We start from the raw sequence: 19,508 nt of genomic DNA, 5'->3' as shown, positions 1-19,508 counted from the left end.
ACTTGTGTCAATGCTCTGGTTCCACAGTTGCCTGTATTTTGACTGGTTTATTCCAAACTTATTTTTCCTTCAAGCATTTTTATTATTAAGTGCATTATTTTGCAGAATATGATATTGTTGGGGAATGCATATATTGCATTAAAGCATTTCTGGCTATATTTAGTTGGTTGCCTAGTATTTACAAATTGATCAATACAATTTAGTAAATGAAAAAAAAAATGTGTCTCCAATCCATTGTATCTCAAATTTTGGTGAGCATCAGAAAAACCAGAAATCTTTATTGAAACACAAATTACCTTGGTCCTCTCCTAGAACCTTCTGATTTATGGAGTCTCTGGTGAGACCTAGAAATTTACATGTTGAACAAATTCTCAGGTAATGCCGCTCTAGGGGGTCACATTTTGACAAGTACTGCTGTAAACCAACTGTTTATTCATTTATTTATCTGAGATCTGCTCAGGGTAGAAGCCAATTGTAATTCATTGTGAGACAATATGGCAGAAAGCATTCCCTTCTTTAGAATATCTAGATATATGTTTGGAAATGTCTTAAAAACAAAAGTATTTGAAAAACCATAATCTTGCTCACTGCAGAAATGTTATTCAAAATAAACATAAAATGCAACACTTTATTAAAGTAAAAGTATCTTTACTATTAATATACAAATGGTGAAGTGTGACAAGTTTGATATACTATAAGCCATACTTTCAATGTCTCTCATAAATACAAAACTTCAACATTTGCAGTATAATTTTTACAGTTTAGACATATATATACAGCATTTCATAGGGACATACCATATTGAAACAACAAAAAAAGTTGTGGTAGCTAACTTAGGAATATAGAATTTGAATGAAATATATAAATTAAAGAAAATAAAAGATAGTATGCTTTAGTACATACTAAGCACAGTATAGAGTTCACATACCAAAAACGTTTTTTTATTTTTTTTTTAAACCCTTTATTTCTAATTTCACATATTTCTAACAGGGTTTAGAGGCAAATGCTAAACCATGAATATTTCTTTAAGAGTTGGAACAAATAGGTTTGTTCTTGATAGTATCATTTGTTTTATAGTATGCATGTTGTTCTCTAAAAAAAGTATTTGCAAAATTGAATCATGGATTCTATCTCTGTTAACTTTCTCTTCTGTGTTTCACTCTTTTCTCCTTTGCATCAGTGTAATGGGCCTTAATTTTCATCTAAGCAATGTTCCTAGTCGTTCCTGGTCTAGCACTTCTCAAAGTCAGGTCCTTAGCTATTCCAAATGTAGCAATTCAGTTTGCCTTTCTAGATCTGTTCATTTCTTTGTTTCTCTATTCTCCTATGTCAGTTTGTGATTGAAATTCTCCAACAGTGATTGTTTTGCTTACTGTCTTCCATGGGAGGCTAAAAGCAGACACCAAAGATACATGTTTTCATTTCAGAAAAGAAAAAAAATAAGTCACAATATTTAAATTTACATGGGCAATAATTCTGAATGTTGTGTGGCCAGAATCTCAAAAAGTGTATAAAATGAAAATTTAAAGAGGTAATATCAAATAATATATTTATGTTATAGGTAAAGTACTAAAGCGAGTAACAAATTATTTTTCTAAGAATATTAAGTGTGTTATCAAATAAATATTTACCATTATATATAATATAAAATTCTTTGCTTTTATATGAGAAGAAATAATTCATCTATTAGCATTCTTATATAATGTTAAATAGCTGCATCGACATGGATAAATTTAATTTTTAAAAGGGGAAAGGTGGGGAGCTGGAAGAAAATTATGTTTGTTCAACAACTACTGTATGTGAGGTCTTTTTATAAATTTCTCATTTGCACATATAGTTGTTTCATATTAAGACATTGTTAAGTCCATGAATAAAATAATTTTTTGAAAATTTACCTTTTAAGATTGAAGTATTTCATATCTATAACCATCCACAATTTAATTTCACCCATATTGATACATCCATATGCAATTTCAATGTGACTAAGTATTAATGCTTCAAAGGGTTAATAAACAGATGCAAATATTTTCTTTCTAAAGATAAATAATGCTAACCAACTTATTGTTAAAAATATTTCCACATACTCAGAAAGTTTGTTGAATAAGCACATTAAATGATTATGAGTATGGGTATGATTATTAAAAAACTGAAAGGGGGATTTAACTCAGTGTTTACCTTATTTTCTGTGAAAAAGAATATTGTGAACCTCATAAATAATTATAATACGCTATTCCAATATTTCCTAAATTAACTAATGAAAAATATTATTTCTACCTCTTGAGCTTTACATATTTTCATCAGTGACAATCTTATCACCAAAAATAAAGGTTGATTTATTATTCTAAATAAAATACATACACATGGAAATAATGATGACCCAGGAAACACCATAGTAATTTGATTGATTTTCAAAAGTTTTCTGTTGTCCTTATCTTAACAACTGGCAAAATTTAATTTCCACAGTATCTGGAATGTATTTATTGTTTAGAAAAGCAATACAGAACAAATTAGGATATTTCATGTGTGTGTATAAAAAGAATTGTTTTGACATAAGTAAGTAAATTATACAGTGTAGTTTATTATATTTCGATTTTATATTCAAGTTAAAATAGTTTGAATTAAACTTATTTACTGACTGTAAATAAGAGAGCATCATCTGAGTATCTCAGATCTAAGCAAAATATACTATAATGATGTTAATTGTCGTTTTTTTTATGTTAATAAAGCAGAATGTCATGCTAATTAAAAGGCACAATACATCTTAATTATTTAAAAGAAGAACCATAAAACAAAGGTATGATCACAAAGTTACAATTAATCGTTGGCACACAAATAAATAATTTGGTTAATAAAATCTGTTTAAATAAATATTTAATTCAAAGACTAAGATCCATATGAAGTTTGCTGGATCAAACAGCCTTTGAAAAATGCTTTTATATGTATTAATATTAAAAATAAAAGACAACTTAAGAAACATTACATTAATGTTAGACATTAGTATCAATAGAATGGCAATGTCCTACCCCACAAAAATAATAAATAAATCTTTAAAAATACAATTTTTAATTAAATTCATTTGACATCATTGTAAAATATGTTGACACACTAATTTGTGCCAGTTTTGAAAACAAAATACATGTTAAAATTCTGATATTACTCTTTTGTCTTATATGTTGTTGAATATAGATTGTCACTGCCTAATTGCACCTAATCTATCAAGAAATACCAAGTTTTCAGTGATATCTTTGCCTCTTGGTTTAAAATATCATAGGGTTCAAATTATTTAACAGTATTTATATTCAGTCAATCTTTTTGACATTTTATACTAATACTTGAGTACTCTCAGACAATAAAAATAACATTTATACGGTTATATGTATATGTTTAATCTAGAATAAGAATGAAACAGGTTATTTCAGTTCTACTCATATTTTACAATTTACTACAAGCCATTTTTTATTTTGAAACTTTTATAAATAATTTGGAGCATTCCATTGAAATATTAAAAAAAATAGTTTATCACAGTATTGCCTTGCTTCAGCATGGCATGGATTTCAAGGACAAGAGGTAAGGACCACTCGGGCAACTGAAACAGTGCACTTGAAATAGTCTGACTATAATTAGCTTCAGATTATCTGTTAATTTCAGATCATTACTCTACATGAATGGCAGGAAATTTAACATCATATATATATATATACACATACATACATATATATATATATGAAATGTATGTCAATTTCTTTACAAGGAAAATCCAAATAAATGAGAGAAACAAATGTCAAATTGAGAAAACACAAAAATAGTTTGTTATTTATTATGATTTCTGCACTCTTGAAGTAAAGCACAAATATAACAATAGTAAACATGCGAATTGACTTTCTCAGTCATCCTAATTCTTTTACCATCATTAGTCTAAAACCATGTGGCCATATTCAGAAATAATTAGCATTCATGGCTATTGCTTTGTGGACACTTTACTAAGCTTGTACACTTTGCACAAACAAACTAATTCAAGTATTTTGACCTAGTTTTAGTACATTGGTACTAAACAAAACGAACAACAAAATAAACACAGCAAAATAAAGCAAACTGGATGATCAGACAAACATAAACTAAACAGCAAGAGTCAAATCTGTCAAAGACTAGTTGGATAATCAAGTTAGTTAAAATGACCTAACTGGTTTGTTTGTTTAGACACTACTCAAATTCTTAGGTAGGCACAAAAATTCTGCTATTTTCTTCAGAATCTGCCAAACTGGAATGCAAGGAGAGATTCTAGCATTATAACCCTGCAATTTATGGCAAAGATACTGTGATGATTTGGTGCCTTCAAATGTAGGTGGTCATAGTCTGCCCTGCTGTAGCCAGAAAAGTGAGGAATTATATAAAATTACTTAGTTATCTCTCCTTGGTTGACAGTTGCAAGCACTTCATAAATAAAAATATTCATGAGTTGCCTTAATTTTACATTTAGTAATCATCAGATTATCTTTACAGAGAGACAAGCCCAAAGCAGGTTTCTGCAATGCTAAATATTGCTCCAATATTCCCTTGGAACCCATTCCCTATCCTGTCACTATTTGAGCTATAATATCACCTGAAACACCAAAGGTTCTGAATGTTACAGGGCCTAAAGAAACCTTTGGCTCTCAAGGTTAATAAACCTGCTCCCAAATGCTTATAATCATAAACACTTTTAAAAACCTTACATATAAGTTAAATCATATTTCACTCTTACCTCTTGGAGCTTGCATAGCTTGGAAGTTAATAAGTATTTTATTCTGGTATAATCCTGACAAAAGATATTAGAAAGTTTGTGTTGAATATTTAAGGAATGTCTTCAACCAAAATTGTTTATCAAAATCTTAAAAGAACTTCTAGCTAGAACATCCAGAATAGAATACATAGTGGTATTTAATTGTTTATCATTTATACTTTTATGGCACATTAAAAAGTTAAATAATTTCTTCTTAATTTTGTCAATCTTAAAATTGTAATTTCCATTAGCCAATTACATTTAATGATGGACCAATAACAGTGGGAAAATTAGTTCTTAAAGACTATATAAAACCATGGGCTAAAAATATATCTGAGGGTATGATTTGAAGTATTTGAACACTAAAGACTTGTTTTTTGATAAATTATTTAAAAAATAAATGACAATTACATATTTATAAATATATCAAGACACCATATTGATATTGTTCCCATTTCAAATTACTTTATTTGAAGCTGAGGGCAGAAATCAATATTATTTCACTCGCAATACATTTATTTTTTGTGTAATCCATTGTGAATGAATAGGACATATATAAAGAGATAGAGATTTAGAAAGTCTTTCTAATCTAATTTTATATACAACTAATATTCTTTCAAATGGGTAACAATTTTGATCTGGCACTTTAGTCTATCAAAAATCAATGTTCAAAATGCACTAAACCATAACTTGAAATGAGTTCTCCAAAGTTTTCCACTCTTAATATCTGCTAAAGATAACTGGCTTTTTCAAGCCTAGTTTCCCTGAAATTCCCCTGATAAAATGAGTAACCATCATTAAGTGCCTTCATCTTGAAGTTGAAAGCCACTTTAAAAATCTATTTGCCCAGAATAGGACTTATACACATGCAGGGCATTCTTACACATGTAGCTCACAACGTTGTTGTTTTGTTTTCTTTTTTCCTTGACCACTATTTGTTAGAGAGGTTAAAATATATTTGTTGGTTGTATTAAATATAGTTCTTAAGAAATAGAGCACATTAGCCATATAATATACTCCAGTACTTCAGGCATAGAATCAAATTGAATAACCAAGTGTTGGTGCCAGTCAGGTCTCGATACTGAAATTCTTAACAAAATTAACAACAACAGCAACAACCACAACAATAACAAAAGGAGTGGACCATGGGCAGGAGTATTTGATCATATGTATATGTGTACAAGCTATTCCAAGCTAGAAGTTTCCCAAGAAATTAAGGTCAATGGAATAGTTTTGGTCATAGGTCACTGCAATCCAAATGCTCTTTGTAGTGTTGTTCAAGCCCCTGTAACATTGTTATGCTTTGCTGTCATCTTCTTTTGATTGAATGATGTCATTAGAAACTTTAATTTCTATAGTTTCTGGATTTAGAACTTCTTTCCCATTTTCTTCCTTTAAAGGCAATTTTCTGGAAGATAAAAAATAATAAGCTTCATTTTCTGAGGTATTTAAAGAGATATACCTTAACATTTAAGTTACTGTTTTGTAGAGAAACTATGCTTCAATATTATGATAATAATATGCTACAATAATTAGAAAGGAAAAATTAAATTTATTAAAATAATATAAAATAGATTAAAAATTGATCTAAAAGAAAATAAAAACAATTACATTGGCCTGTTAAAAACATAATGCAGAAAGAGAAAGATGAATGAAATAATATATTTATAGATTTAGATGCACTAAATTGTTCACTAAAGGGTGGCTTAGATTTGGTAACTGGTTGTTGATATCAAAAATATAATTACATGCTTTGGAAGGTAAAATGCCAAAACATTTTTAAATGTCAATTATGTGATTTATTAGTACTAAATTTTCTCTAGTGAAAACAATTAATAATTGTTGTCATATTCTGTTACACAAAATTTAGAAAACAGTATGGGCAGGGTGGCTCATGCTTGTAATCCTAGCACTTTTGGAGGCTGAGGCAGGTGGATAACTTGAGGTCAGGAGTTCAAGACCAGCCTGACCAACACAGTGAAACCTGGTGTCCATTAAATATACAAAAATTAGCCTTAAATCACTTGATCCTGGAGGTGGAGTTTGCAGTGAGCTGATGTCATGTCACTGCACTTCAGCCTCGCAACAGAGCAAGACTCCGTCTCAAAAAAATTAAAATAAAAAAAATAAAATTCAGAAACTGAGTGAATTAACAAGAATTAACAATATTCCTTAAACTTAATGCAAATGAACATATTTTAGGACTTGCTCACTTTTTAATATTTACTGTATATGTTTTCCTTTGTCTCTTTTCATTATTATTTTTTTCTTGTCACTTTTATATCACTTTGTAACACAGTTTTTGGTTGCTTGCAATTGTAACTTATGAAGCAATGACAACTTTATTTCTTAATATCAAGACAACCTCACAAACCTTACTTTGATGTCAATTAATTATGCTTTCTAGATTTTCCAAAAACTTGCAAATTCAATTGTTTACCATTGAGTACATATTTGGAGGTGAATTTTTCTCCCTTAATAACATACTTTTTCCACATCAAAAAAATTAACTTAGAAATAGTATTCGAATCCATCTCTGTGACTTTAACCTTACTATTTTATGATGGAGTGAAACTTACTACACTAGTTCCTTTGGGATTTATTTTATATTTTTGAATGAGATGGGTAAAACATTCTGCATATCAAAGCTAGCAGAACTAAGCAGTCAAAGTAATTTATAGGCAAAACTAGTAATATCCATTCCTGGGAATGAAGTAACATCGTACCAATGAGAACAGCTATTTTACATATGTTATAAATAGTACAGGCTCAGTTACTCCTTTTTACCATTCACAGGTACTAAATATATTGACAATAAAAGATTATAAAAGCAATGTGTCACTTCTAGCATCAAAATGTAGAGAAGGTCAGAGTTCTGATAGGAAGTTAGCATAATCCTTAATATATCTCCCACTCATGAACTATATATTAAGTTTTTAATGAAACAGCATTTTCACCAAATTGATAGTTTGTTTCTGTGTACAGAATTTCTTGCCACTTATGTTTAGGTAAAATTTTTTAAAATTACTGTTAATCATATTATTTTGTATTGGTGTTTATTTTCTATAACTGAGACATAGAGTAGTTATTAAATTACCTTTTTTTCCCAAAATATAGCCCACACCAAGAGCATATTCATAACTAGTTTTCATGTATACCTCTTGTTTCTAAAGGGGATAATACAGAACCCACATCTAATACAGTTAATTTGAATTTAGATTGTAATGATCTCTAAATGCAATCACTAAAATTGGCTTGAGGATTTATATTAAAAATTTTTTATAGAGTAGAACTCTGTATTTGTGTAAATATTAATTATTTCAATCCCTTGTGGGCAGATAGAGGGAATTTGTGAAAAGAAAATCATTTTCTTCACCTGTGACAACATTTTGTCTTTGATTTAGGATGAGAAACCTAAATCAGTTTACTCTGCAAGAAAATATTAGATGGTATAAAAATTAATATTTGTTCTGAAAAGTAATAAAAAGTTATTTTGCCGCATAGTAAAGAAGTGAGTGATCACCATGGTTTTCTTATTATCACATACATCCAATAGAATACTACTATTACTACTTGGTAATAATGCCTTTACTTTGAATTATTCTAATTGTCCTGCGCATACATCTAGGCATATATTCATCTTTTCAGGTTTTGTTATATACTACAGTTTTAATAGAGCTATTAGAGATGCAAAAATAAATAACATCAAGAATGGAGACGAAGCATCATTTACTGCATAGACATTACAATGATTAACAATTCAATGTTGTTTTCTCCTCTGTACAAATATTATTTCTTTTAAAAATTGCCTTGCATATATTTCACTGACATTTATATTCAAAGTGATGACAAATTTCCTGAAATATCTTTATTTCAGTAAATATAACTATTTTATTTTGAAAGCGAAAACAACACAATCTTATAAAGAAAGACTATTGTTGAAAATCTCAATGCTGTAAGATACTTTTTTTTTATACTTTTGCATTAAATTATAGATATATGGTTTAACAGACTTTCACATTCATACAAAATTTTTGTGAAAAAGTCTCAACAGAAAATGTATTTTAGATATTCACATGTACTTACATTGAAAAAGTAAAAGCACAATTCTTTTACAAATAATTAATATTTAAATACATAATATAAACAATAATAATGTGTTATCATTGTGCCAATACCCATTTGAATATAAGTAAGCATTCCAAGCTACATACTCAGGTTCTGTTAGTGGTGTGGTTTCATTTGGCTCATTTACTGGGCTCCCATCTTCATGATTAGTAATTCTTTCATCCTCTGTTCTCATCTCCACTATTGGTTCTTTTGATCCATCTTTCCTAGAAACATAAAGAAAAAATCTCACCTGTGTAATATAAAAATGATGCATTATGGAACAAATACAATTTAAAATCACCCAATTTTACCTTCCTCCAAGTAATCCCAACTTGGTTAATTTAAGAAAACCACTGAGAAATGCATTTAAATTTACCTCACCATACATTATCACTCAGAAAAAGAAAGAAAGAAATTCCATCCTGTCTAGATATCTTTTTCTGATCAAAACAGTATCAATTATTTTGCAAAATTGGTATACATTTTAAATTCTATTGTACACTTTCTATTTGGAAAAAATGAAAATATTTTATTAATAAAATGTATAGCATTAAGTAGCTTTCTTTCCCCTCACTAGCCACATTTTAAAATATCAAAATATTTTAAAACATTTTTAAAATAATTAAAAATTGGAAACATATTTTAAAATTTTAAAACATTTGAAATACTTCAGAAATGTTGCTTTTATTTGAAAATTTAGAAGATAAAATTTGTATGTGTTATGTTTTCTTTTAAATATGTCTATCAATTTGTATAAAAGATCTTACTTGTAACATGATTATTGACTTCTAACATATTCACATTTTCCAAGAAAATAGTTTAAATCAAAATATTCTTTGTAACATACATGCATACTTCCTCAATTATAACTTCATATTCCAATATCATCTTTATGAAACTTCAAATATATGTGACAGTGAATGTAATTTTTTATAATTGATGAAAAACAGAAAACTTACTACAAAGTTTCACGTCTCAAAACTGAACAACAACAACACAAAGAGATAAGGAAGTTATTTGGTGATGACAAGGAATGAAGTGGGATAGAGACTTGGGAAAAAGGTACTCCAAATAAAGATTTCAAATAGGTGCAGAAACAAAACAAAACAAAATTACTAAGGAGAGGTTGCGGACTTCAGTTTGTATCCATGCAACAGTCTTTACACGAATTTTCACAGCAACATTATTTATAAATTGCCAAAATTGTAACCAACTTGTCTTTTAATAGGTGATTGGATAGTAGGTAATAGATAAATAAGCTGTGGTCCATCAGTAAAATTGGAAATTACTCATAATAAAAAACGAATAAACTACCTACTATAGAAGAACTTTAAATATATTTACTAAGGGAATTAAGACAGTCTGAAATGACTAAATACTTTATGGTTCCAACTGTATGACATTCTGAAAATGACAAATGTATAAACACATTATTTCTTATCATAATGGTGGATATAGGACATTAAAATTTGTTCTTAAAAAGCATGTAAACTAGGATTACAAAAACAAAAGCCTGCAAACAACAAATCTACAATGGGCCAAAGACTGAACAGACTCTACAAATGTTGAGACTTATACAGACATTAATACTAAAGATATAAAATACTTTTGATCAGATCAGTTACATATTGTTGCTCTTATGAGTATGTAGGAACCTTACATACACATGCATCATAATTTGAAGAATAGTGTTGATAAAAATAGAAGAAAATCTAGAAGTGAATAAAGAAATTTTTAGTTCTGAATATCAAATGTCAGTAAGAGACAGTGATTTAGATACATTTAGCAACATTCTCTGATCAGGTGTCACCAAGTAAGTAAGATCTATAGAATTAGTAAAGATGGATGAAGAGCCCATCACCATTGGATCTTAATGTTGTTTGTTAGTCTGTGTGTTAGTTTTTCTTATTCTTCAATTGATTACTTTAAAAAAATTGCATGATACCATGTTTGTGATGACATACAAGATGATATTATTAGTGAAAATGTGGCTATTGATGATTCTTAGCAAGAAAATGATTCAAACGTTTTCTTGTATTAACAATTTTTACAAATACGTGTGAAAAAAGCACAAAGCGGAGATAAGCAATAAATTTTGATTTTATTGTTTTCCTTGCTAAAAATAAATAGGCAAACAAATATCTTTAAATTGAAAAGAATGAAATAAATATTGCTGAAAGGAAATTAAAGATTGCCAAGAGAAAATGATTCGTAGCCTCTGCAATTTTTATTGTTGTTTTCAGTGATTGTTTTAATTTTAGATTTTGTTACATTAACTTTTTTCCAGAGACATTCTATACAGATACCAGCACATGTGAATGAAAATGCATGTAGTTATTTTTACACAAATGGTAATATACTAATTGTATATAATAGTGCCTTTTGAATTAACACTGCTTATTAGTTATAATCTATAAAAGGACATTTAGAGTTGCCTCTTATTTTATCATGCTGCATACTATGCTGCTGTATGTATGATCACCACACATTTAACCAGTGGCCAACTGACAAACATTTAGGTTATTTTTTAACTTTTTTATTACAATAAATACCATAAGTATTATTAAGTGAATGTTTTACTTAACCTTACTTGACTATATTTGAAATACACATAATTTACATGTCTAATCCCCCATCCATGGTAAGTTATATTAAGTAATATCAGAATTTTACTAATATTTTCTGTAGAATTATAAAGAGTAAATGAAGCAATAGTTGGTCAAAATTGTCACAAAACGTAATGTGAATAAGTTTGACAATGTACAGACTGGTTAAGATTATATAAATTCCTGTCATATTTTATAACTGATTATTAAATAGAAAATAATAACAAGCATAGCATAATGTTTAGAAGGAGATGTCCCAGAACCAAATTAGCTGGCTCTCCCACTGATTCATTGCATAAAGCTCTCCATCCCTCGTTGCTTAGTTAACAAAATGAAGATGGTAATAGTACCAAACTAATTCCTGTAGGTTACTTATAAAAGCTGATGTATTTGCAGCACTCAGTGTTACCTGCCATCACTATCCAGGAATGCATGGAGAATTCAAATTAGGAAATAAATTACTAAAACTTGCAACTTTAAGAAATTTTTTAAAAAATGAAAATGTTGACCTTGAAAAAAATTTATAAAATTCACCAACTTGCAGACAAAAATATAAACTTTCATGTAATCTATAGCATCATACAGAAAAATATTTGGAAGGAATACAAAATCAAATTATTTAGGACACATTATATAAGTGACAAGTAAGAAAAAAGGTTAAATAATTCTATGAAAATGTGTAAAGAACATGAAAAGATAATTAAAGCAAAGTAACCAAAAAAAAAAAAGAAAGAAAGAAAAAAAAACAAACACAGACTCAACCTAAACAGACAAATGCAAATCTTAAATAACATCAAAATAAAAACTCTTACTTATCAGATTGGCAGTAATGAACTGGTGATATTTAATATAACAGAAGCTGTAGGGACATATGCATTCTCTGCTTTTATTGCAGCTGTGAATTGAATAGACTTCTGTGGGCAATTTGCCAGCATTTTTCAGTTTTGGCCTTCCATTCTACATCTAGTATCTTACTGTATATTTACAAAATTTATGTATATAGATGTTCAAAACATAACAGTCTATTATAAAAATGCTGAAAGTTTCTTCTAAATTGTAACAGTAAAGGAGTAGATAAATACATTATTATATCTAACACTATGGAATACTACTCTTTTATAAAAAGAATGAGGAAGAGATTTATGTGCTGAAATGGAACATTATTGAAGCTGCATTTCTAGATGACATAAATTTGCTAAAATTTATATACATATATATGTATGTACATAGAAATATCTCTCTCTGTGTTGTATCCTAGTATATTATTTCTTTACAAACTATAGACCACATGGAAAATTATTGAAAAGGAAATAAATAATAATGTTAATGTTTATGTATAAGGCAGCAAATAGGATCAGTATTGATTAAAGACCTTGATTTCTACCTTTTATATTTTTCTTTGATTTTTGCGTTTTTAAATAAAATTATATATAATTGTATTAAATTAAATATAAAATTACATGTATATATACTACTTTTGAAACTAAAATATTTGGTTACTTACAGAAACACTAATAGATGTTATGTTTTATTAACAGAGAGAGAGAAATTTCCCATTAAAACTGTAAAGGTCTAAATGCACTCTGCCCCTGTCAAATGTCATCCAGTCTACCATGAAAGGTGACCTTATTAAATTAAATATAAATTATATATGTTGGTACTGCTTTTGTAACTAAAATATTCAGTTACTTAAACACTAATACTATGTCATGTTTTATTAATATTAACAAAGAGAGAGAGAGAGACAGTTTCCACATTAGAGACAATAAATGTCCATGCACTCTGCCCCTATCAGATGTCATCTGGTATATCATGAGACGTAGTATTATTGATTAATTAATAAGCACACCCTGCCGGAATGTAAGGATTTCATGCAATTAATAAATCATGAAGACAGCATTGAGAATGATTAGTTTAGAAAAGGGAAGAGTAAAAGGGTATGCTGTGGTTACCTTAAAATACAAATATGGCTCTAAGGTTTTTTAAATATTGATGTATTCGATGTTTTATTTCAGAATGTACAATTAATAAAAAGTTTAAGTCTACTATGTAGAATAATTTACTTGCAAAGATTTTTAACTTAAATGGAATGGAAGGAAATGCAAAAATAATCCAAATAAAACACATCCCAAAACAAAGTTAATATTGAAAATATCACATTCCTTATACCTCATTGGACAGGAGATATCATCATGTGACTTCAAATTCTCTTTGTTTTCTCAGATTTTCTGATTAAGTGCTTGTGATTCAAGTTTGGGCCCATGTATATAGCTAAAATTGAGGAGCAGTTATTTACATAATATTTCATTCACAATAACCGTTGGACCCTACCGTTGTGATACTTTTGTAAGAGGGAATGAATAAAAGGGAGATTAGGGCTGAACATCCAAGACCTCGTTCATCTTGCATTTTTACCAATCAACCATGATATTTTCATTTTATATATTATAGAAGAGATGAAAATGATTCAAATATGCCAATTAGACAACAGCAAAATTTCACTCATTTTTTTGTAATCTGTGTGCCATTTTTTCCCAGGGTTTATAACTTGCTGAAGCATATAACTCTTTTTCTGGAATATTAGAAATTATATAATTCTATTTCTTATCGATTTTATTCTGTATATTCACTTTCCCCCAACATCCATGATTCTTTTTGTTTCTTTCTTATTTAGATTAGTGTAATTTAGTACAGTAGCCACTCTTTCAGGTGATAAATGAGTTGTAATGGAATAGTGATAAATATTTCTAGGCACATATGTGAGTATGTCCACTAGAAGGTAAACTTGGTTTATTAACGTTTTTCTTTTTATTTTAGTCTTTGGACTTTCCCTGCTTCACGTATTCATTATTACAAATTATTAACTCTATACATTATAATTCTTTTAACATAAGGAAAACAATCTGCTGTGAAGCCCAGCAAGTATAAACTGCAAAGAACAATTTTTAAAATTCAGTTGTATAGACTTCCTTTAGACCAGTTTGAATTTCATAGCAAAATTGAGAGGAAGACACAGAGATTTCCTATGTATTCCCTGCTCCCACCCATGCAAAGCCTCCTCATTAGCTGTCTCCCACCACAGTGGCACATTTGTTACAACCAATGAACCCACACTGACACATCATTACCCCAAATTTGTACTTTATATTAAGGTTCACTCTTGGGGTTGTACATTCTATGTATTTGAAAACATTTGTAATGACATTTTCCCACAATTATTTTATCATACACAATAGTTTTACTGCCCTACAAATCTTCTATGCTCCACCTACTTATTCCTCCCTTCTTTCCAACATGTGCAAACACTAATCTTTATACTGTCTTCAAAGTTTTGCTTTTGCCAAAGCAAAACTATATTTGTCATATAGTTGGAATTATAATGTAGGTAGTCTTTTTAAAGTGGCTTATTTCATTTAGTAATAATCTAGTAAAGTGGCTTATTTCATTTAGTAATAATAAAAACTTTCCCCTATGTCTCTTCGTGGCTTGATAGCTCTTTCCTTTTTAGGGCTGAATAATATCCCATTGGTGGGGTTACCACAGTTTATTCACTCCTCTACTGAAGGATATCTTAATGGCTTCTAAGATTTGGCAGCTATGAAACAAGCTTCTGTAAGAATCAGTGTGCAGGTTTCGGTGTAGACATACATTTTCAACTTCTTTGGGTAAATACTAAGGAGCTCAAATGATACATTTTAAAGTAAGAGCATGTTTATTTATTTGAGAAGCTGCTAAATTGTCTTCCAAAGTGGTTGCATCACTGCATTTCCGTCAGCAATGAATGAGATGTTCTGTTGCTTCACATCCAGCAATTGTGCTGTCAGCGTTTTGGATGTTGACCATTTTAATAGTCTTGCAGTGGTACAGTAGCTCATTCTAATTTTCATTTCCCTGGTTCATAGGATTTGAAATATCTTTTCATAGGCTTATTTGCTATTTGTATATCTTCTCTAATTAGGAATGTATTAGGTTTTTTGGCCCACTTTCCAATTGAGCTGTTGTTTTTATTCTATAGAGTTTAAGAATTATTTGTAAATTTCATATAATAGTCCTTTATCAGATATGTCTTTTGCAAATATTTTATCCCATTCTGTGACTTGTCTTTTCATTCTCTTGACAGTATCTTTTGCAGAGCATAAATTTTTAATTTTATAAAAGTCAAGCTTAATTCTTTCACAGATTGTGCTTTCAGTATTGAATCCAAAAAGTCATCACCAAAACCAAGGCTACCTAGATTATCTGCCATGTTTTCTTCTAGCAGTTTTATAATTTTTTGATTTACATTTAGGTCAATATTACATTTTGAGTTAATTTTTATGAAGGGCATAATATCTGCATCTAGGTACATTTTTTTTCTTATGGATTACAGTTCAGTATCATTTGTTGAAAATAACAACTTTTCAACATAGCACTGCCTTAACTACTTTGTGAAATGTCAGTTCACTTGAGTATATTTATGTGGGCCTATTTCTGGGGTTTTTACATGGTTCCATTAATTTTTTTGTTTATTCTTTGCCAGTATCACATTATCTTGTTTACTGTAGCTTATAGGAAGTATTGAAGTTAGATAGTGCCATCCTAAAAATTTATACTTTCAATATTACTGTGGTTATTGTGGGTCTTTTTGCCTCTCTATGTAATAAACTTCAGAATCCATTTGTCATATTCACATAATAACTTGTGATTTTGTTGAGATTACATTGATTCTCTGGATCAAGTTGGGAAGAGCTGACATCTTGTCCATATTGAGTCTTTCTATCCATGAACATGAAATATTTCTCCATTTATTTTATTCTTATTTTTTATCATCAGTTTCATAGTTTTCTTCATAAAGATCTTGTACATATTTTGTTAGATATATACCTGATTATTTAATTTTGTAGGTTGCTAATGACAGGAATAATTTTGTTTCTAACTTCAAATTTCACTTGTTCATTGCAGGTATATTTTTTATATTTGCATATTAATTGATTTTTGTATATTAATCTTTTATCCTGCAACCTTGCTATAATCATTGATTATACTTGTTAGCTTTTTCAGACCTTTTACATAGACTAACATGTCATCTGCAAACAAAGAGAGTTAATTCTTCCTTCCCAATCGATATGTCTTTTATTTCTTTGCCTTGTCTTATTGCTTTAGTTAGTTCTTCCAGTACAATGCTGAAAAGGATTAGTGAGAGAGGATATTTTTGACTTGTTCCTAATCTTAGTTGGGGCTGCTTCTGTTACTTACTAAGATGTAAAGAATAATGTAAGCTGTAGTTAATTTTAATATCCTTTATTAAGTTAAGAAATGTTCCCCCTCATACTTATTAAAAGCTTTCATTATGAATGGGTATCAAATTTTGTGAAATGATTTTATGCATCTATTAATATGATTTTATGATTTTTCTATATTATCTTGATGTGTTGGATTTACATTGGTTTTTTTAATGTTGAATCAGACTTGCATACCTGGGATAAATCCCACTTGGGTGTGATACATAATTTCTTTATAAATTGTTGGATTTGACTTGCTAATATTTTGTTAATGGTGTTTGCATCTAAGGTTAGAAAGATATTGGCCTGTAGTTTTCTTGTCATATCTTTGTCTAGTTTGGGCATTTAAGTAATGCTGGCTGTACAGAGTAAGTTAGAAAGTATTCTCTCTATTTCTATCTTTTGAAACAGAATATAGATACTGATATAATTTAACGTTTAAACATTTGGTAGAATTCACCAGTGAAACTGTCTGGGCTTGGTGCTTTCTTTGGGGAGACTATTAATCATTAATTCAATTTGTTTGATAGATATACAGATCTGTTTAGATTGTTTCTTCCTTTGTGACATTTAGCTGATTGTGCCTTTCAAGGAATTTCTCCATTTCACTTTGGTTATCAAATTATTGGCATAAAGTTGCTCATGGTATTACTTTATTATCCTTTGAATGACCATGCTGTCTGTAGTAATTATTCCTTATTTCTGATATTCTTGTGTTCTTCCTCTCTCTCTTTATCCATCTTTTTTAATTTTTCTTAGTTAGCTTAGGTATAGACTTAGCAATTTTGTTGATTTTTTTAAAAGAACCAGCTTTCCATTTTAATTCTATTGATTTTGTTTTAAAATTTATTTACTTCTTGTACAATGTTTATTATTTGTTTTCTTCTCCTTACTTTGAACTTAATCTGCTCTTTTATTCTTAGTTTCCTGAGGTAGAGAAATTTAGATAATTCATTTAAATCTGTCTTATTTTCTAATATACATATTCATGAAAATCTCCCTCTTAACATTGCTTTCACTTCATTCCCAAAATTTTGATTTGTTGTGCTTTCATTTTCATTTAGTTTAAAATATTTAAAAATTTCTTTTGAGATATTTTTCTTGGACCTATATGCTATGTAAATGTACATTGTTTAATCTTCAAGCATTTGAAGTATTTTCTAGCTTTCTTTTATTGATTTGCAGTATAATTCCATTGTGGTTTGAGAGCCGACATTGTAGATTCCTATTTTTAAAATGCTTTAAGGTATGTCATATAACCTAGTGTGTGATCTATCTTGATGCGTATTCTAGGCAAGCTTGGGAAGTGTATGTATTCTGCTGTTACTGGATGAAGTAGTCTACAGATGACATATAGAGTTGATTGATGTTGTTTGGTTGAACAATGTCCTTACTGATTTTATTTTTTTTATCAAAATTTTTTCATTTTTTCTTACTTTTTTAAACTATTTCATTTTTTTTTCTGCTTGCTGAATTTGTCAGTTTCTTATAGAGCAGCGTTAAAGTCTCCAGGTATAAAAGTGGATACATATTTCTCATTAAGTTGTATTAATTTTTGCCTCACATTTTTGTATGCTTTATTGTTAAATATATACATGTTAAAGATAGCTATATTTTACTTGAGAAATGACCACATTATAATTAGGTAATATCCCTTTAGAAAGCTGATAACTTTTCTTGCTCTGATGTTGACTGCATCAGGCATCAATATTTCTACTCTTGCTTTCATTTGATTCGTGTTAGCATAGCATGCCTTTTTGTATCCATTTATTTTTAATTTATGTGTGCCATTATACTTATTGTGTGTGTGTGTGTTTTTTTGTGTGTGTGTATGTGAACAATATCTGGTTGGGTCTTGTTTCTTTTAAATCTACTCTGACAGTCTCTGCCTTTCAATGGATCTATTTAGATAACAGCAATTTCAAGATAATTATTGATACAATGGATAAACATCTATTGTATTTGTAACTATTTTATTTATTGCCCAATTCTTTATTTCAGTTTTTGTCTTTCACTATTTTTCTGTCTTTGGCAGTTTAGATCAAGTATTTTATATGATTCAATTTTCTTTCCTTAGTATATCAGTTATACTTCTTTAACTTGTTTATTTGTTGTTCAAGAATTTTCAATATACATTTACAATGAACTGAATGAAGTCATCTTTCAAATAAAACTGTACTGTTTCATGGGTAGCAGGAGTTCCTTATAATAAGTTATTTTTAAGTTTTTCCTCTCATCTATCATTGTTACCATTCATTTACCTTATACATGGTATATATACATATATATATAATAAAATATATTGTTTCCATTATTATTTTCTTATGACTAAGAATAAGAAAAGTAAAATTTTTTAATTTACCATCACTTATTCTTTTTGTGATGCACTTTCTTTCTTTAAAAATATATTAGGGAAAGACAGTCTCTTCAATAAACTATGCTGGGTAAACTAGATAGATATCTGTATGCAGAAGCATAAAACTAGACCTTCATCTTTAAACATACATAAAAATCAAATCTAAATTGATTAAAGACTTAAATCTAAGATCTGAACCCATGAAACTACTAGAAGAATAATATGGTGAAATTCTTCAGGATATTGGTCTGGGCAAAGATTTCTTGATTAAGAACCCATGAGCACAGGCAATCAAAACAAACAATGGACAGATGGGATCACATCAAACTTAAAAGGTTCTGAATAGCAATGGAAACGATCAGTAAAGTGAAGAGACAATAACCAGGATATATTAAGAAACTCAGTTCAATAGCAAA

The 19,508-nt window shown here is 29.0% G+C and overlaps 1 protein-coding gene across 1 annotated transcript in view; it reads right to left on the bottom strand.

Moving 5' to 3' along the window:
- Window positions 1–610: 610 nt before the first annotated feature.
- NCAM2 (neural cell adhesion molecule 2) overlaps window positions 611–19,508 on the bottom strand; it is a 532,134-nt gene continuing 513,236 nt past the window's right edge. The window contains exons 17-18 of the mRNA XM_012475013.3: window positions 8,974–9,093; window positions 611–6,167 (exon numbers count right to left, since the gene is read on the bottom strand). Coding sequence (XP_012330436.2) covers window positions 6,056–6,167; window positions 8,974–9,093 — 232 coding nt within the window. The 3' untranslated portion in view covers window positions 611–6,055. The remainder of the gene's footprint in view (window positions 6,168–8,973; window positions 9,094–19,508) is intronic.

The sequence above is a fragment of the Aotus nancymaae genome, unplaced genomic scaffold (assembly GCF_030222135.1).
Source record: "Aotus nancymaae isolate 86718 unplaced genomic scaffold, 86718_ANA_hifiasm-v0.15.2.pri h1tg000022l_1, whole genome shotgun sequence".
NCBI classification, from domain to species: domain Eukaryota; kingdom Metazoa; phylum Chordata; class Mammalia; order Primates; family Aotidae; genus Aotus; species Aotus nancymaae.
Note: the sequence above shows the minus strand (reverse complement) of the source record. Positions and strands in the feature narration are given on the sequence as shown.